The sequence below is a fragment of the Podarcis bocagei genome (assembly GCF_964188305.1).
Source record: "Podarcis bocagei genome assembly, chromosome: 4".
In the NCBI taxonomy this organism is placed as follows: Eukaryota; Metazoa; Chordata; class Lepidosauria; order Squamata; family Lacertidae; genus Podarcis; species Podarcis bocagei.
Window position 1 is genome coordinate 54,766,283 of NC_138128.1, and position 21,574 is coordinate 54,787,856.

The 21,574-nt window shown below is 38.0% G+C and overlaps 1 protein-coding gene across 1 annotated transcript in view; it reads right to left on the bottom strand.

The window, feature by feature from the left end:
- Positions 1-3,187: 3,187 nt before the first annotated feature.
- RAB11FIP2 (RAB11 family interacting protein 2) overlaps positions 3,188-21,574 on the bottom strand; it is a 32,782-nt gene continuing 14,395 nt past the window's right edge. The window contains exons 4-5 of the mRNA XM_081191156.1: positions 13,940-13,985; positions 3,188-7,574 (exon numbers count right to left, since the gene is read on the bottom strand). Coding sequence (XP_081047282.1) covers positions 7,347-7,574; positions 13,940-13,985 — 274 coding nt within the window. The 3' untranslated portion in view covers positions 3,188-7,346. The remainder of the gene's footprint in view (positions 7,575-13,939; positions 13,986-21,574) is intronic.

Here is a 21,574-nt window from a genome sequence, read left to right on the forward strand (position 1 = left end):
GACACTGTGTAGAGTTGCTATATGTCCTCTTTTTCCAGGATAGACACCCTCTTTTTCATGGGTAGAGTTGGCATAGCGATCCATACTTAAAAGTAGACGTTGGCAAATGTGCCCTCTTTTTTGCTGTTCAAAATATGGCAACCCTACCTACAGGAAACAGAATACTAAACTAGCTGGACCTTTGGTCTGATCTGGAAGGGCCATCCTTGTTTTCCAAACTATGCGTAAGAAATATGTTCTTCTAATGTGAAGGGTTTTAAAGAAAAGATTTGCAAAGGCTTTTCCTGCTTGTTGATATACCTGTTCATCACTTTATGTACTCCTTGTTGGAGCAAAAAAGTTTCTAACAAATTGTATTTTGGAAGAATTAGGAATGAAATTATGCATGATCGTGTTCACAAACTATTTTGAAAGTATTCAGGCATGCACACTCTTTCTCTCTCTCTCTCTCACACACAAAATATGCTCTCTAGGTGAATTTTAATAACTAGCTGCTTGTTAATTGTGCTATTTTAATGGTAAAATCTCACCACCACAGAATAGCAGGACTGATAACTGATCAGCTCCACATCTGGTTAAAGCAGATTTCTGCTTTGTCTTTTCTATCTTGCTATGGAGCTAATACATTGACTTAACCAAAGAGCAAGGAGAACACAGGTTTTTCTAATGCTATTGTTCGCTCTCTTGTATAAATGGCATGATATTCATTAATGAGACCCTTTGAAGTTACCTCTAAAGGTGTCCTGGGGAGTCAATTTTCAAGGAATTCCTAATGGAAACCGCAGATATCTGAGAATGAGGCCCACATCACCTTAACAAGGCCTGCATGAATCATTTAGAGGAGGAGGTGACATGACACATTGCAGTGTTTTTCCTTGTTAAAGCTATTGGCACCAAGCGACAGGCACCTACGCAGGGCAACAATAGAAGCAATCTGGTCTGCCACAGTCCTGTGACACCAGATTTCTTAAGACGTTCCCTGCTGATATTGGTTAGTTTAATCCCTAAAGATTTATAAAAGTGTCCTAGAGACCTAGAAAATGGAGGCGACAGCAGGCTGAAGCAATACATTTGCCCCTGACATATGTCTTACAGACAACCCCTTAGTTACTAACCCATCTGCTAAACTTCCTAACATTTGTCATTGTCTTGCACTGGAAATCAGAGCTCCACACGGATCTCTTCCTCCCACCCCACAACTGAGCTGAACTATATTTAAGATTTGTTTCAGGGTGTTGTCCGAACGGGGGATGCGGTTAAGCTGTCTCCTTAACCACAATCTGCAACACAATCTGCACTGAGCTACAAAATAGGAGGACTGGGGAGGAGTCACCCAGCAGCAACCCTCTTCCCGTGAGCCAGTGCACTTACGCTAATCCCTGAATTACCTTAACATTCAATGGGAACATGGGCATTCATTCTATTTGTAGTTGTTTTTATTGTGGTTTTATTTCTTAGATGATTTATTTTATCATTTTTGTTTTTGCTGTCCAGAGCTCCTTTGGAAAGAAAGGTGGGGCATCAATTTAATAATGAATGAGCAAAAACATTTCTTGTCTTCAAACACTTTTTCAACTGAAATTTCCAGGCAGGATTTAGGCATGGAGGATGAGTTGTTGGGTACAATCCTGCTGATGGTTATCTACACTGGCTACATGGGAAGCAGGTGCATTTCCAAGCACAATTTAAAGCACAGGTTACTATCCTGTTTCGAACCAGGTTTTCTAAAGGAATGCTTGCAAATGTACAAGTCTTCCTGGGCTTTAAGATCAGCCATAGGTGTAACTACATTCCCATTCCCCCCTCCCAAAATCTTCTCCAGAAGGTGCCCCAGCCCACCCCTAAAGCTGATTTTGAGGGCACTTAGTGATCAGAGGTGGGGAAAATTCTATTCCATTAGCAGAATTCTGGGCAGAATGAGAGCACTGGATACCACCTTGTGGACCAAACCTTCCTGTGTTAAACAGATTAAGTCTGAAGGAGGCTCCTATGCATGTTTGCTTGAATGCAAGAAGCCTCCAAGTGATTGGGAACCTGCTTTATCAAGGCTCCTGATCACAAAAGGTTCTACTATTATTATTCTGCCCATGTTCAAGTGAATGTGGGAAGATAGCTCCCTTTGCATAAGAATGTCAAGGTGGGGTGGGTGTGAGGGGATGTTGGGGACAGCAACCCATATCTCCTACCTGGGTTGATAATTCTACAGCCCAGATAATTCAGAAAAACAGTCTGCGTTGACACAATCTGTACTTTTCTGCACTTAGTTTCCTTTCTGACTTCCTGGTTTACAATTCCTTCACCCTGACTGCGAATGAAAACATATGTAATAAATAAATGTGTTAGCCTTTAAGATGCCATAAGACTTTTCCTTTGCTGGAGGACACTAACATGGGCAACTCTCCAGGAATATAAAGGTAAAAAGGTAAAGGACCCCTGGACAGTTAAGTCCAGTCAAAGGTGACTATGGGGTTGCAGCGCTCATCTTGTTTTTAGTCTGGGAGAGCTGGCATTTGTCCACAGACAGCTTTCCAGGTCATGTGGCCAGCATGACTAATCTGCTTCTGGCACAATGGGACACTGTGACGGAAACCAGAGCATGTGGAAATGGCGTTTCCTCCACAGCGGTACCTATTTATCTACTTGCACTGCTATGCTTTCAAACTGCTAGGTTAGCAGGAGCTGGGACAGAACAACGGGAGCTCACCCTGATGTGGGGATTTGAACTGCTGATCTTCTGATTGGCAAGCCCAAGAGGCTCAATGGTTTAGACCACAGCGAATATCTTGTGTTGGAAATCATGACATCAGAAAATGCAGGGCTGGTGTAGGCTACAGTTGAACTTACTACATCCATCACATTATTAATGCAACTGAAACACACACTGCAAGGAGCAACAGAAGACCTACTGCTTAAAATGAACTGAAATGACTTGCTTACTTCATGACTACTCTTTTTATTTTCTTACAAAATTGCTGCTTTTATCCATTTTTCAGGTTTATGATTGAGAAGCTAAGTACAAATACTACTCTCAAAATTCCCAGACAATTTATGCCACCCATTTGCATCACTGATAATCAAACTTGTGTTAGTTAATTTTTCACAGTATGAATATTACAAACCTTGAAGTGGATTTTAAATCCTTGCTGCACTGAATGTTTTAGAATGACCAGACATATGGCTGTGGCTATGGAGTGCACAGTAGCATTTTATTGATGTCTGACATGCAACAATAACTGGAGTGAATCTCTAAAATTAAGATTACAATTTTGATCAAATAAAACATGTTCAAGTTTACAAAAGCAGTCAAAATAATAGTTCATGCATTTCATCATTCTATATACACAGGTATCACATAAGATGTGACTTTTAATTTTGGAAAGGGAAAATTCGTACAAATGATTAGTCATTGCACAAAAACAAAGGAACCCTCTTTTATCCAAGACATGCACCTATCTTTTGTATAGTTGTTTAAGTCTCTAGTACAGCATCTTGTTGTACTAAATACATTTGCAACCAATTCAGAACAGAATGTGCTGTATTTGCTGCAGATTCCCGGAACATAGAAATGCTCTTCAGACATTACTCATGTGAAAAGGGACATATACAAATGGGTTGTGGGATGTGCATGTGGTCCCACCCCATTGCTGCACACAAATTTATCTGTACTGTAAGCACTGGAAGAGCAGTTTGTAAAGTCACACGAGGAGCCGCCATGAATAAAGAAGGTTCTCTGCTGCAGATGTCACAGCCGAGCTCCCGATAGCAGGTAACAACTGAAGAGGCCTATATTCTACAGGACTAACTGATGGCCAACAATGCTGCTGGCAGAGGTACCTTAGTTGATAGATATCAATCTGAGAATCTTCACCAAAGAAGTCAATCTGTTAAAGTCCTGTAACTGTTGCATAATACTGCTGGTAATGGTACCTAGATTTAGAGTCAATTTGGACACGCATAAATGGGGATGTCAGAATGCAAGTCATACTGCTGCATAACCTGCTTCTCCTGCTCAGCCCTTAGAACGCCTGGGAGAAAAATATTTTAACAGAACCCACAACAGACTTGTTCATCTATCAGTGCTGTAATCCTTCATTAGTTGCTTGGGAGCAAAGAATTTTGACACACAACAAACATATTTTAAAATACATACATTTTCAATTCTTCCACTTCTACAGCTTTTAAGGACACACAGAGCTCAGCTTGTGGGGAAACCCTTAGCCTAAGTTACATTTTTTAAAAATATATAGCTGTAAATAATGTTCCATTGCAGCAGTAAATATATTTTAAGACATACGTTTCCTTTTTAATTGAGTGAAGAGCTTGGGGTGGGAGGTGGGAATAACGGTTCGTTAAAATGCTTAATTGAGGATATGACCCCATTCATAAAGCGCTCAAATACAAGGCAAGGTTTTAACAGCTGGAACATTACAACTAGCCCTTGATTTACAGCAAACAACAATAGATGTAGCTAAGCATAATCTATGAATAAGTCTACATTCATTGGAAAGTGGCAATCAAGTTCAACATAAACATTTAAAATACAGCAGTGAAAAGTAATATAACACTAAACATTCTTTCTGGTAGTAACTTTTCACTTGATAGCTACAACCCTAAGAATGGCCTTCATATACTTTACAAGAAATGCTAGCCATTCTGCTCTTAGGTGGTGCAACTTGAAAAGGAATAAAGTACGATTGCCAAAAAGCCCTTCATGCTAATTTTTCACAAGACAGAGAATAGAAGGATGGGTAAAATGCGGGCATTCCCAATACTGTCCATCTTGGTGATGAACTGCACGTGGCATGAAAGGATGGGTTTTGAAGCTCCTAAAACAACTCAGCAGAAATTGCTTAATGCTACAGGTAAATAAAAAAATATTGGGGGGCAGTGTTTTATTATAAAATGAATATTGTATATAGTTTAAATAGAAGACATACAAATACTGGAGTGTGCTCTCACCAAAGTTATTCTCAGGCCAGAGTTGCCTTGCGAATTGCCGAGGTGGTACAGGAACAACCACCCTCCTTTCTTAAGAAGCCTCTCCTAATTTCTGCTTATAGCTGAACCTTGGTCATTGCTCCTAGAAGCATATATTTGTACAGGACAGTCCTGTGCCTACCCTATAGTGTAGCTCAGAATTGCTCAGAGAATATGGATCAGTATTCAAAGTTATATTTCCAGTAGCCACTTTTTGTCACAAATTATGAAGAGGTTTTGTTGCTTATAAACACTGTATTTTTCAGTCTTAACAATAATAATTTTATGAATGTATTTGCCATTGTTTCTGATATTTGCACTTAAATATTGGAAATACAAAGGTGCTTGAATTCACTTATAGATCAGATTGAAAGCACACAACAACCCTTCACAAAATGTTAACTAAAGTTCTGTGTATGAGAAAAGCTCTATAGTCAAACAGTTTGATCTTTCACATTAAGATGCTAACAGAAGTAATTCGAAAGGTGATTGAAAATAAAAGAGTTAATAATTAACATGAGTTCAGAATTCTGTGGCTTATACTCTTCTGTTGTAGCTGAGGAATGCTCATTGAAGACACATAATGAACTTGCATATAATGGAAGTTCAAGTTAAACACCAGCGGCCCTGTAATTTCCAGTATCATGGATGGTAGTCATTAAGTATGGTACTTTGGATCTGCAAGCTTTAAGTGAGCAATGGAATTTTAAAATACATTCTGGTATAAATGATGATGGTAAAGCATCTGTTTCAAACACAGTAGTTAACCTTAAAACACAAAAATAGCTTAGAATATGTATCCTTTGGTATTCATCTAAAGTGAAAGTTCACAGACTTACAGAAAAAGATCTTCATGTTCTTCTAAGACACAGTACCAACATTTAGAGTTACTCATGTATTAGGAATGACAAAATTGCTATAGGAAAGTGGAAATGAATTTGTCCATGGCACAATATTCTGCTTAATGTGGCTGAGGATATTCAATAATAGAAACACTCCCCTTTCCATCATATTCTGATGACAGCTCTGCCCTATTATTTTAGTTAAAAGAATGTTTTGATTAAGGAAAGGTTCTTGACCTGGTAACAACAAAAAAATAGAGCTATTTCAATTAGTATTCTTTATCAGTCTAAAAGGAGGTGGAAACCCTCTTTAGGTCTATATTTGAGAAATGTAGATTACAAGCAAGAAAAATGAAAATCTCAAAAGAAAAAGAAACCTTCTTAACACTTCATGTACCTTATGTTTAAACCTATATTTCACTTCATGTTAGCAAACATTCTGTTTAAGGTTTTGTATAAAGCAAATTAAAACAATGCAAAGTTTTTATTACTTGTATAGCAAACTATCTTTCTCTTCACGGCAGTGCTTCCCATTAGAATTGCATTTTGCTACTTTGCAACAGGCACACTATACACAAATGTCACCTAGTCAAGAGACATGCTTAACCAAATACATCTGTCACTCATAAGTGAAGGTCAGTATTTGATTTGGACAAAGAATATAGTACTTAAGAAAAGAACAACAACTCCCCATTTTAAAAAGCACTCTCCTAGATTGGGAAACACAAGCGAGCACACAATTTCCATTTCCCAAATTTGGCAAAAGCCAAGGAAATATGTAAATGCTGACGTGTCCATCAGCATTATCTCCCATAATTCATATAAACTTTCAGAAAAAGAGGTATTCATTCATCACTTTCCTATGCTTTCTTTACTTAATGCATATTTGCATGCCATGTCCTCATATTTAGTATCCATACCAATTTTAATAAATTGCTACTTGCCATTTCAAAAGCCCCTGACTCTTATTGGGCACAAATGCTTCAAATACATTCCGTTCAGGAACCATTGCTGTCAGCATCCTTATGTAAAAACACATGACACTTCCTCACTGATAATCCTCTACTGGTGATTCCTAGTCATAAAATGCTAACAATAAAATCTCACATCTTCAGATTTTCCTTCGTTTAGAGCTGCAAAACACATCCCGCTTGTGCGCATACACATAGACAGCATGCTGTAACATCAAAGAGACTGATTGAAGTGCAAAATAAATATTCAAGTATGTGTCTGGGACTGTGTAGCTCATAGTGGTATACAAGTTACTACAAAATTTAAAAACAAAACAAAAGACGCCTGCATGTAAATGTTAAGAGGAATGTTTCATAGCAAATGGAATTTAAATCTTACTTTTCCAAAAAGCGTTATGCAGCTCGTGTGTGGGTTGCCAGTTTTGACAATACTAATCAGTATTTGGAGTAAAACTCTCTCAGGGTGTAAAGAGTTAAAAAGGGAAGCGAAGATATCAAAACACTGAAATAAGCAGTCCACCTTATTGAAGAAATACCATCGGGTGTTGGCACTGGCTTAGCTTTTTGAAAATTTGCCAGCTCGCCGAGAAGGTTCATATGGCACTCGGAGAATACTAGGAGTTTCTTCCATTACTCGCACAAGAAGATTGTCAATATAGTCCTCAAGTTCACGAATATGGGTGTCCTTCTTCTTCAGTTGTTCTTTATGTTTCACTAATTCTTGTAAGACCTCTTCATGTGTAAGGTTACGATACCCTGCAGCAGCATCAAAAGGATTTGCATCCTAGAATAAAGAGAGGTGGGTTTTTTTGAGGGGGGACATTACAGAACTTCAAACATCACATTAATACCAGTACTAGTGCTAGAAGAGAGGATGCGAATCGGAAACCACATATAGCAACTCCTTCCCCCTTTGACATAGTATCTGACTAGCACAATAACAGCCTATTTACATAAAGAGGAACAGAGAAAAGCAGCTGTGGTACCTTGAACAAGCTGTTTATCTGGTTCAGCTAAAGCATAGCTAGATGATTCAGCAAGTCTATGTATACCTTGTAAAGGCATTTTTACAATGCTCAAAATTCATGCTGGCTTAAAAGTGTAATATGCCAAATTCTTTAAAAATGTGAAAAGTATAGTCAAATCTTGTCTAACCTAACTCCTCCACCCAGTCATTAAATACTGGACTGTAATACATCAGGCACTGATGCTGTGTAACTCTCATCTTCATGGAACATGAGGATAACACCCAGTGGGTCACAAACTTCATGAATTAGTGAGCAGTTTGCTGTAACAGAATCCCAGATTCTTAATACCTTACGAATCATTATACAAAAAAATGTTGAAAGAGCACCAGAATATAGGAATACTGTCTCACTAAAGTACATATCCTTTGCACCAAATGGACTGATGTGGACTAATGACTTGATTCTTAGGCTACACCTACCATGTGGAGCCACTGGAGATATTTCTACTGGGTGGTCAGATCACCTGAGAATATTCACTACAGGGATCTCCCACTGTGTGTAGCACAAGCTTTACATGGTACTTTGTAACCCATGCTAGCATGAAAACTACATGTAAGTTATTTCAAGTGTTTGCCCGGTGTATTTCTGTGTGGTTTAATTGGAATAGGCTCTGATAGCCAGGACAACAACTGACAACACCACCTGTGCCAGCGCCCCCTGTGCTGTTTTTCAGTCAGTTCGCCATTACACAGGAAAACATGGGTTGAACCACTGGTTGACAATTCTCCTTTTTCTAACAACGACTATGTTATATAATGAAGTCAGTCTCAAACAACATCATTTCTGATTTGTGAGCATTTGCTTACATATAGTCTAATTCATTAAGCAATCACAGTCCCAGGAGAATATTGCAACCATCAGAATGATTTTGCTGATTAATTCTGGCAGCACTTCAGTAAGAAAGGAAAGAGAAGTTGCAGCAAAATATAAATACTGAGGAGTTTATAGTACACCAACTTTTCAAGCTCTCACTGTTGGTCTGTAGCAAAAGCAGGAGCAGGTTGTAATTGAGATCTAAGGGAAACAGGCCTCCATCTGGGACCCACAGTACAGCATTATTAAGTGAACATTTCTCTGGAACATTTCCCACTTTCCTGGCAGAAGATGCTGCAAGGGAACCAGTCTATATTTGAAAAGAATCCAAAACGATTAAAATGGATAATAGATGTGGTTCAAAAACATTTCTTGGTTGCTTCCCAACAGTGAGATAATTCTTTTGCACTCTTGCTTTTTAATGAATCCAGGCTCTATTTTAAGACTTGTCTGCATCTATCACTTTCTATATTTAAATAGCAAGTTATGGATAATTCACATATGCACATACCACTGTTTGCTCAAAAACCTGTGGCTCAAATGAGTGAACTGCCTCCTTTGAGAAGTATTGTATTCGTGGTTATGTCTGGTATGGTGATTTGTCTGCGATGACCATTTCACAAGTGCAAGTCATCATTTGAAGTTGCAAGTCATCAAATCACAAATATGTATAAAAATACTGCTGCCTTTTGAAAGCAGTTATATTAGTATCAGGAACACAAAATAGCGTTTTTTATTTAAAAGTATAACAGCCAGACTCATCAGCACTGTCAGACAAACAGAACTGGACAACAGTTCTACAAAAATTTGCCAGATTCCGTAGTTGCATCCCAAGCACTTTGGCAGATGGATGGCCAATGAAGAACTGACAACTGAAAAATCCCTGTTTAGCTGAAAGCTTGCTGAACCTTCTGAGTCCCAGCTAACCCCAATATCTCACCCCAATATATTTATCTATTGGCCTCTTTAAATCTGACCCCTTGCCCTAATCCTATGTGTGGAAGGGAGAGAAAACACATTCCTCTGTGTTTAATTTTCCTTTCTTTTGGTAGCTCCTCTCTGCCACTTTACATGCCAAGCCTCGTCTACCATGGGAATGTGGAGAACGGAATTGTGTAAACCAAGGCATATCCAAAAACTACTGTTTGAACTGCCTTTCTTTCACAACTCAACCTTTAGGAATGCAGCCAAGGATTTATGTAGCTTCTTAAGCCTTGTTTGTCTAATTACCCATTCTAGTCCTCCTGTGTCTGTGATACAAAAATCAGAGCACTTGGATTTAAGCAGATTTCAATGGGACTAAATAGTTTATGGATCAGGCTGCTTATGTTCTTTTTCCAGACTGCTTAATGTGTGTTGCAACGTTTGAACAAAGTAAGAAATATACTACAATTATGAGACAGCAGTTAGCTGGAAAGGAAGACCTATTAAAACTGACCTACGGGGCTGCTGATGTTGCATACAGAATTTTGAGCTAGCCTACAAAATAAAATTAGAAACTCACAAAACTGATGGGCAAATTTAATTGATTTACAGTCCAATCCTATACACGTCTACTGGGAAGGATTCTCCTCTGAGTTCAGTAACTTACTCCCAGGTAAGCATGTAGTGAAGCTGTGGGTGGGTGGAAAATTTTTAGGGGGAAATTGAAATATATGCAGTGCTTGTATGCCTATCAAATCTAAATATGTTTCACACTATGATGACACACATAATTCATAACTCAACATATACAATTGTACAATCTGATAAATTTATTATATTTTCAGTGCGATTCTATGGATGTTTATTCAGACTCACTCAGTTTAGTGGGCCTTAGAAGTAAGCATAATGAAATGTCGGAGGCTGTGCTAAGAATTGTGGGGGTGGATCCCTGGAAAAAGCAAACATTTTCTCCGCCCCAAATTTCCTCAGACCTTGATAATAACTTGGATAATAGCATAGAATTGAAGTATTTTAAAAAATATAAAATTAGTGTGTAAAATATAGCTGATTAGAAAAGGCAAGCTAGTGAGCCAGTATAAATGTTACAAGTTAAAACATCAGTCAACTGTTAAATTTTTGAGCTCTTGATAATCACTGTAAGCAGAAGAATTTTTGACTGCTTTACACTTCAGCCAACTTTCCTTTATCAATTACCACAATTAAGAATATTTACATCTTGAGGTAATATTTTGTAGATTAATGTGTTTAAGAGAAACTTACAATGTGGTAAGTTTTTGTCTTAAGGATTTGAATTCAAAGCCAATTCAGTATATTCATGCATAGTCATTTTATCTCTGCATTACAAATGAAGGGTTTGGATAATCAAAAATGTTTGTGTGTATGTACACAAACTAAAACCATGTTTGTAAACAAAAGTAATAAAATCTGACGTACTTCTAACCTACAAAAAAGCTAGTAGCAGTCATATAGTTTTTAATTATATAATATATCCCAGATGGTTCTGTGTGATGTATCTTTAAGATGTTCATTTATAAAACAGACCATATGATTATTTCAAGAAAAATGGTCATATGCATACAAGTGCCATAGCTATTGAAAACTATAATTTTAGTACTTCAAGTAAAATGAAAACATGTGTTCAATGACTGAGGACAAATCTTGCTGGAAAATAAATATTCTGCTGTAACTTTCTAAACAACAACAACAACAAAATCCCACAGACTATGATACCTATCATTCAGGAAAGAGCAAGGAAAAGGGTAAGATTTCAAATGCGTAAACATGTAGAGAAAGCCTTGATAACCAAATATTATTTGGGTACAAACTGATAGTCACAACTGCTGGGAAACGGAGAGATAAAATGACAACTTGGCATACTTTGATCATCTGTTTATTGTTCTAATGAGGAACTTTGCTTTGGGAATATCATCTAAACCACTTTCTCATCTCTTGTCCTACTTGCTTCATCTCCCTTTCAGTTCCTAATTAGGCTTTAAAGAGCTCTTGGTGCCCTTTCAACTGGCTATTGCTCCTGTTTAAACACTGTTCATTCAAAGACAGGTGTTGGCATCACCAGAGCACAAGGCATATAAACTTAATTACCAAACACCACTTCCAAGGGAATAAAAGAAATAATTCATTGGAGGAACGTCATTTAAATTACTTCAAACTACTTACAGAATAATCTTACAACATTTGAATTTTTACAATAGTTATGTTTCAAACTTACTATATAAAAACATACTCTAACTGTATTTTGCCCAAAATGAACTGGGCATCAGCATTGCAAGTAACAAAGGTTAGCTCATTCCTAGAGAGGAACAAGTCCCAAACTGGATTATTTTATCACCTTTAATTTCTCTAAGGAAAACTAATTGCTTTCTTAAAAAAAAATTCGTTCGCTAGCAATTTATTGCATAATGTTGGCTGTTATCATTAAAATACACAGAAGCCAATTAGGCATTTTCCAGACAATATACTGAAAATCATCTCTAAGGCTGCAATCCTACACACACCTATTGGCAGTTAAGTGTCAACCACAAATGAATTCAGTGAGTGATATTAGTCATACTCAGAGTAGACCCATTTTAAATAATTGATTTCAATGGGTATACATTGTATGTGACTAATGTTGGATATTAAATATATATATATGTAAGATATGCCTATGGACTTAAGTTATGACTAAATTTCACTAGAATGCACCCCAAAACAAGTTAAAACATTTTTTATAAAAATATTACCTAACTCATAGAATAGGCTTGAGCACTAGTATATTTCTAAAGCAAAGGGAAGGTTTTTGTTTTGTTTTGCTTTTAATCTCATCACATTAGCTATTCTCCTGAATTTTCAGGGTCAGATGAATATTCCAAACAAAAACAGATTACACTTTGTGAGCATTTTTAATCATCATGAGAGTTCATTTGTTATTTGTATTAGCAATCTTGATATATTTACTCATCAACTTAGCACACTCACTTTGTTAAATCCTCCTAAAACATCTCATATTCATAGGATTTGGAATTGTGAAAGACTAGTTAAGTTCATTGTCTTCCAGTAAATCTGTTCCTTAAGAGTGTGTATTCCACTGAGCAGACTGAATAAAGACTATTGCTGCAGCTAATTTATTAACCATAGCACCATTATGGTACTGCATGCTGACTGCTCTGGTTGTCTCAGTTAACATGACTAAGAGACTGGAACAACTTCCCTGCAAGGAAAAGCTGAAGAAGAGATGAGGCTGTCCATTCTAGAAAAGGGAAGAGGGACATGGTAACTGCTCTTAAAATTATGGATAAAGGATTTTATTTTTCTTTCATGTAAGGAATGCTCACCTGCTAAGAGGGGAAGTGGGGTTATGTTAGTGAGCACACCAGCAAACCAGTCAAACGCACTGCCAGCTGCATGTTAAGCAAGTATGAGAAGAATCCCTACATGAATTCCAAAAGACATGTGTACAACTCCTCTACATAAAGCTGGATCCTAGGTCAGTCATGATTCCACCCTCCACTTCACATGAGGAGGAGCTCTACACATGTATGTCAGAATAAAAGGAGAGCACATTCTTACAACAGGTGGTGCGTGTGTGTAGTCGGTGCAGCAAATTGATGCTCCATTTGCTAGAACTCTTCATAACAACCACAGAACTAAAGATCACCACATTACATTGATTGGCAGCCAGTTTAGGACAGACAAAAACATTTATATAATATAAATAAATATGTCATTATCATAATCTACTTGTGTAGATCTATGGTGTGATCGCACTTGAAAACTGTGTTCCATTCTAGCAGCTGCATTAAAAAAAAGATATAGAGTTGGAAAGGTTGTATGGAGCAAGACAAACCAAGAGACAGTATGCCTTTGAATGCCAATTGCTGGGATGGAACTCATGAACAGGAGTGCACTATTGCGCTAATGTCCTTTTTCTGGGCTTCTTATAGGCATCTGATTTGCTGCTGGGAGAACAGAACGCTGGACTTTGATGACCCAGCAGGGTTATGTTCTTATATAATTAACTGAAACTCACTACCACACTAGCTTTGATGGTGGTTGCTAAATTGAGTCCACATGTTCAGAGGCAGTAGACCCGCAAATATCAGGTGTTGGGATGAACAACAATGAAAGACTGCCTTGCTTATGAGCTTCTTAGAAGCATCTGGCTAGACACAGTTAGATGCAAAATGCTGGACATGCAACACCCTTGGGCCTAATTCAGTAAGGTAATTCTTATGTTTATATATATAAAACAGCAAAGTAAATATTTATGACACACTTAAATAGGGTTAAATAAAATTTACCCTGTTTTATTTTAAAACAACTCTCAGACATCAAGTGGAGTATTGATTAAGCAGTAACTTACCACAGTTTTCCTGAGGTCTTCGATATGCGCAGGATTCACATTAAAACTATGGAAGCAAACAAAATTGTATAATAAATTCCTTTTTCCTCTTTCCTTTGTTCATATACAGGTAGAACAGAGTCACCTTCAATTCCCACCGGCAGCCTTATCACCCACAAAATAATAACATATAATGTTACAATCAGGTTTGCCCCATCATTTTCACTGAGGAAGTCTTTATTCATTACAATCATACATGGGGACTGAAGGAAGGCAGAAGTGTGTTAGTTAGTTAGTGAAAGTCACATGTAATCCAGGTGTTAACTTAAAGAGACCCAGTGGTGGGTGTACCATTTTGTGATCCCTCCTCCAAACTCAGTGGCCCCGCCTGCCACATTTGCAAATTATTGTTGTTTGCAAGGCACTAAGTAATGACTTGCTACTGTTAAATGGCAAATATGTCCAAAACAAAACATCAATCATCCATGATTCGATCCTGCAAAAGGAAGCTGGCACAATTTATATTACTGAGATCTGTGCGGAAGAGCTAGGACTAAATTTCTCCTAACTGTGCCTGATAAGTAGGGGGATTGGTTTGCTACAATCTATAAAGATTTGATCTCCCATTCCAGACTTGACAGTCAGGACTGAGGACTCTGTTAGAGTACCATCCACCACATTGCCCAATAGTTTTCCCTGCATGAGCTGACAGAGGTGGCATGTATCTGGTTTGGTGTTGAGGACTCCCATGATGTAGACTCTGAAGGACTTCAACATCCTTGCCAAAGCTACCTTCACAGTCACCACGACAACCATGGGGCAGTCCCAGTGTGTCATCAATCAACAGAATGACACAAGAAAAAATGGTTATTTTCAAGCTTACTCTTGTGTCAGTGAAGAAGCCTTCTTCAAAGCACCATCCAACAGGGGTGTTCTGAAACTCATTCAACAACAACAACACCCATGTTCTTGGCTGAAATGCCAATGATGAAAGAAGAAGAAGAAGAAGGGGGGAAATGTTTTAGCAAGCTCTTCAGGACACCAATGAGGCAAGGCCTACCCTGAAGTGCAGGAGTCTGTCGTTGGAGGAGACAATTAACAAGCTGACCTTCATTCATACTGTGTAGGAGGGGCAATCATGAAGGATGAAAAATTTATCCCCTCCACTTACCAGAAAAAGGGATTTATGAATCATCATTATTATTATTATTATTATTATTATTATTATTATTATTATGAAACTGTACTGACTCCACCAAGGGTTGCATTTTTAAATTCAATGCATCATCAACTCTAAATTGCAAGAAATAGTTTCTTAAGAGCTAGCAAACAAGGAACAGTAGATAATTTTTCCTAGTTCTCTCAGAATGACTATGGGAAAATTCACAGGGACAACTCTAAATATAAAAGCCTTAAGATATGTTTTGGCACCTCAGATACACTCCTTGGTATAATTACCACTATCTCTGTATTGCTATTAATTGTGCAACTGCAATAATTATAAGATGACTTAAATGCCTTTTTGAATCTCAAAAATAAAAATGCCCTCGTGGAGCACAATTTTCTAAAACAGTTTATACAAGAAACAAAAAGTTGTCTTTATGAAAGGCAAGATTTTAATTGTACATTTTTTAAAAAATAACAGTTGCTAGGATCAAAAGATTATAAATTTAACTGTCACAGATTAAAAGCCCCTACAGTTTGGTATGTGTTAGTAGATCCATTTCAACATTTGCTGTTCAAAGATCTAAATGACATTCATTTGACTTTGTACTTAAAGATCTGAAAATCAAGATTATTTATTGCCAATTCTTAAAACCAATACATTTTAACCCTTTTGTAAGGAGGCTATTGGAACAGCCTCAGTATGATCAAGGTAGAATAGAGAGGGACTATTACTTCCCTTGATTGGGACACTCTACTTCTTTTCAAGCAGTCTAGAATAGCATTAGTGGGGGTTTCGGGGGGGGTTGTTTGTTTTGCAGCACACTGGGTACTCATGTTAAGCTTGTGGTTTTCTAAGACCCCCTATATTCTTTTCACATGTACTACTGGTAATACAGGTGTTCCTCATCTTATATTTTGCAGCTGGTTCTTCTTGCCTAAGTGTAGAACCTTTCATTTGTCCCAACTGAAATTCATTTTGTTAGTTTGGACCCGGTTCCCGAAACTGTTACGGTAATCCTGAATTCCAATTCTGTCTTCTACAGCATTAGCTAGTTTGGTGTCATCCCAGTTTGGTGTCACCTGCAAATTTGATGAGCACCCCCTCAATACCTTCATGCAAGTAAATAATAAAGACACTGAACAACAGTGGGCCCAGGAGAGAACCCTGCAGCACTCCACTTGTCACTTTTTTCAGCGATGACAAGAAACCATTAGGGAGTACTCTTTGGGTTCGGTCAACCTGCTACAAATCCACCTAACAGTTACCTTGTCCAGCCCACATTTTACCAGCTTCTTGGAAAGAATATAATGGGGGACTTTGTCAGAAGCCTTACTGAAATCAAGATATACTACATCCACAGCATTCCCCTGATCCACCAGGTTTGTAACTCTATCAAAAAAAGAAAATGATTCGTCTGGCATGATTTGTTTTTGAGAAGCCCATGCTGGGTCTTAGTAATCATAGCATCTTTTTCTAAGTGCTCACAGACTGATTGTTGAATTATCTGTTCTAGGACCTTTCCTGATACTGACGTGAAGCTGACTGGTTGGTAGTTACCTGGGTCCTCTTTTTCCCCCTTTTGAAAGATTGAAACAACATTTCCCCACCTCCAGTCTCCAAGAATTCTCATCAGGCCCTGGAGATGTGAATTCATTTAAAGCAGCTAGGTGTTCCCTTAACAACTCTTTCCCTATCTTTGGGCTAAATCTCCCTCCTTGCATCATTTATTCTGTTGGGCACTGCTTTCCTTCAGAGTGAAGACAGAGGCAAAATAGGCGTTCAGCAGTTCTGCCTTCTCCCTGTCACCCAATAGCATTTTTCCATCATCTCCATGCAAGGGACCTACTGCTTGCTTGTTCTTGCTTCAAACATAGTCAAAGAAACCTTTTAAATTATCTTAACCTCCCTTGCAAGCCTGAGTTCATTCAGAGATTTGGCCCTCCTTACCTTCTCCCTGCAGCTGTTGGCATCTCTTTATGATTTCTCCTTTCTTCCATTTCTTATATATGCACTGCTTACATCTCAGATCATCTGTAAGCTCCTTATGCAGCCACACCAGTTTCTTTAGGTGCCTCCCACTTTTCTTTCTTGCTGGAACTGTCTACCATTGTGCCTTCAATATTTCAGCCTTTTGAAAGTCCAGAGTGCATGTCTAACTTCACTCAGCTTTCCCTTGCCTGTGGTGTTTACCTCTCCTACAATTTTTACCCATATACTGTAAGTAACCCAGGGATTCAGAGGGATTCAGAATGACACCTTTCTCTCTCTCTCTCTCTCTCTCTCTCTCTCTCTCTCTCTCTCTCCATTCCATCTGAAACACGGGAGACATATCCATTTCATCTGGCTTCTGGGTTCCAGTTCATTATGACTTCTGTTTGGCTATTTCGTAATTGAACTGCAAATTGGATAATTCTGTAATATTACAGTTGTTGTTTTTTGTATTTTAAAACCAAGGGACACTTTGTAATTAACTTCACTCAAATATAACACACACACACCCCATTTTTGTGCTTTTCCAGTACTTCTCTAGTATCTACCAATATTCAGGATTATTAAACACACACTCTCTCTCACACAGAGGGAGTAAAAAAATAGTTCATGAAAAGTGAAAAGAACCACACTTTGCAAATATGGAAAAACAGTAAGTCTCAAGACAGAAAACAATGGAACTATTAAGACTGTTTGAAACTTTACAAATACCTGTATTGTCAACAAGAGGCATTCCAAGTTAATGCCCAACACCCTAAAGCCATCAAGCCTGAACATTAAAGCTCATCAGCGTGCAGAAGAATGAAAATTCACAGATGAGGCAAATAATGTTGCAGCTGAGACTGACAGACAAGAAAGCAGAAAGATAAACATAACAGATGGAGATTACTTAAAATATTTAATTTTTTCCTTAAGCTGTGATTTTTTTTTAAAAAAAGAATGTTTGAAGTCGCAAAAGAACATTTCAAAACATAAGCTGTAAATATAGATTACAAGATACAAGTCAAACCTTCTTTGCTTCTATTTGCCATGATACAGCAAACTAAAAAAAATGTCAATCTGCTCAAAATCACTTTAAAATTTTGCTATTTTCATTCTTGTCTTCAGAATGTTAGTTTTGCCTGTAATTAGTTCCTTTTTCAGGAGTTAGAAGATCTTTTAATCAATTAGTGTCTTTCCTAGGGCAATTTATTAGGAAACGAAAGTTGAAAAACACAATAATCACTTTCTAATAAACACATTAACAATTTTTTTTTAAAAAAAACTATTGCATTATGAAGTATATGTACTTCATTAGTTCATGTTGGCAGATTTACAAAACGCTACTCTGGTAATCTAGGAATCATTTATATTACTGCAAAAAGAGGTTTAAAAAAAGAAGAGCAATTTATGATTACCATTTTTTTAAAAAAATCACCAATAAATAAAAGCACAATTTTACTTCAAAAGGAAGAAGGGGCACCCTTCTGACTAAACTAACATGCAGCATATATATATGTTACTTTGTGACACAATTATCTCAGTTTTCTGTTCCACTGTTCCCAAAATGCAACAAACTCCAGATGTGATCTGGGGTTAATCAATCTCACTTTAACGGGTACATCCCTAGCAGTACCATCTTAAATCATTTATTTCATTGGGATTCATGCCACAGTAACTCTTTGACAGGACTATTGTGGGGCTGCCTTTGACAACTTCTTGGAAACAAAATACAGGTGCTAGATTACTGATTGGGACTGTTCCCAAGCACACTTCAACATGCTGGTTGTTACCCTTTGAAACGCTAAACAGCTTGCAGCCTGGCTACTTGACTCTCCCTCTAAATGACTGAAAATGTCCCAAGCGTTAAACCATCAATTTTGGTCTTGGTCAGCATCTGGATGGATGACCACCTGAGAACCATGTGAATGCCACTTCATGTTCCACGATGGAAGAAAAGCAGGGTATAAATGAAAGTAAATCAAAAAACGTTATTTCACCCCTACACACATAAGCCTGCCTAAACCCTCTCACATTCTTCTCTTGAGTCTGTCTGCTAGTTGAGGGACTTCTCAGTTGAGTCCCTCTTGGATGTGGAATGACCTCTTCAGAGAAGCTTGCCTGGGATTAACTTTAATGTCTTTTCAACAACAGCCCAAGACTTTAATTACCTGGGCATTCTGTTATGTTTTTATAGGAGGTTTTAGAACTGCTTTATAATGTCACTAGGTTTTTGTGAATTTTAATTTTATTTATAAAAACTCTGTTTTATGAAGTACAGTGGTGCCTCACAAGACGAATGCCTCGCAAAACGAAAAACTCGCTAGACGAAAGGGTTTTTGCGTTGCTTCGCTAGACGAATTTCCCTATGCGCTTGCTTCGCAAGACGAAAACGTCTTGCTCTTTTTTCTTAAAGCCGCTTGAAGCAGCGCAGTTGCGACGGACCGTGCTTTGCAAGACGAAAAACATCGCAAGACGAAAAGACTCGCGGAACGAATTATTTTCGTCTTGCGAGGCACCACTGTACAGCTGGCTCATCTTCTGTGAAAGAATATAAGCAGAAGGAAGGAGAAGGTGATGCACTAAGCAACAACCTGTACTAATGTCTGGGAAATAACTACCAGAACTTACTTTTCTAGAAATGCATGAAAAGGTGGCAAGAGATATCAAAGAGACAAAGATTACAACTTCCACAAGAGGCTGAACTTAGTGGAACAGAAGCCAAATACATGATAATGCTACATGTGAATAAAGCTACAGATCAGATAAAGCTGGAATATTGCTACTCCAGCAATAGCTTCTAAGCAACAAGTTTAATACAGAATATTTGAAATATGTTACAGAAAGGTCATACTGACATCTGACTGTTCTAGAGTCAGGTATTTAGAAAGCTTCCTTCCCCAATTTCAAAAGATTCACAGTAAAAGAAGAACTTTTCAGTAGATAAGTGCTCATATATTTATTTTATTTTTATTTATTTGGGGACACAGCCTAGACACAAGAGGGACATAGCTTAGATGGTTATATAAGCATGTTAGTCCTATTGCTGGGATGCAATCCAGTGGTCTCTGGAAGGGCATTCCAGGGCCAGATGATAAATCAGATTTGCCACCTGATGTTGAAGACAGAGATTTAATGTTGGAAAGGCCAATCCAATGTCAGAGACTCCTTCACCAACACCTCAACCCAACCAACCTTCTACCTACTCGTATAAAAATAACAATAAATATGATAATGATATAACTGTTCTCAGTGGCCCAGTTATTATCAATTTATGCTGCAAAAGGCAGAGTGAAACAAAAATGAGTGCCAATGATAAAACTGCCCAGTGTGCATGTTATTTACAGCCCCATACTTAAGTAAGTGGGTACAGTCTTGGAGCCTAAGAACTTAATAGGAGTATATAAAACTGCACTACTAAACTCACAACCATCATGAGTGCTAGTTGCAAGAAAGACCCAAAAAGGGAAATATTTAAAAGATGTTCCCTCTAGAGCTTAACAGGGAAAGCATGCAAAAATATATAGGGATGCAAAGGGATGCAAGGCCCGGTTCCAAGAATAAATAAACAATATTCTTATTTAGTTGCAAAGTAATATGGTTTAGTGCTCGGATTTTCACTTAAGGATTTACTTTTCATTTAAGGAAATATAACGTGTCAATTGGAAACTTGATTAAAACTGATGATTCCAAATGACATTTTTCTGATTTAAATTAATGATTTCATTTTAAGTTGATCTACCCTGTCTAGACATAAATCCCATTTATTTCAGTGAAACTATGAGTTCCACCTAGAACAAGTTAGGGATGATCACTTTCAAGGTGGGTTGGGGTACAAACATCTTTCAGTGCTGCCGTCATTTCAGCTGATACCCACTTCTAGGGGTGCCAACTTGAACAAACTATTGGGGGGGTGAGGTCAGTCCCGCCCCGCATAATCGATCACAAGATTCAGTGCACACACACCATTTGAATGGCAATGCCCATCAACTTTGGGGGGCCCTGGTCCCCTCAAATATTTTACTGGGAGGAGCCAAAGGGACCTTGGCCCATATAAACTGGCTCCTATGCCCACTGCTAAAGGGCCTTGAATGTTGCCTGGGGCAGGAAAAGGATCCGTTTCCTAAATCTTACAGGAAAGGGCTGCCCCTCTGGGATACAACCTTTTATGTATCCCAAAACCAGCACAGAATAAAGGTATTACCTATCGTGGAGGATAAAGGGCAACAAATCTCTTCAGCCTAATCCCACCACCGACATTCAAGTGACGTCTACTCCAACTTTGGCACCTTTCGTTCTTGCTGCTATCTAAGAGTGAATTGTGCCTCATTCAAAGATAAATTACCTCATTAAAATACTATTTTCTTAATATGCCATTTTCATTTTTCTCTTTTCTCCCTAGTAATCATTGTAAAGGGCACTACATTTATTGCCAATTTTTAAATGAAATTTCGATCTTAAAAGGGTCCTCACGGGTGGGTGGGTGTTGCTATTACCCTGACTGTTATATTGCAGAAATG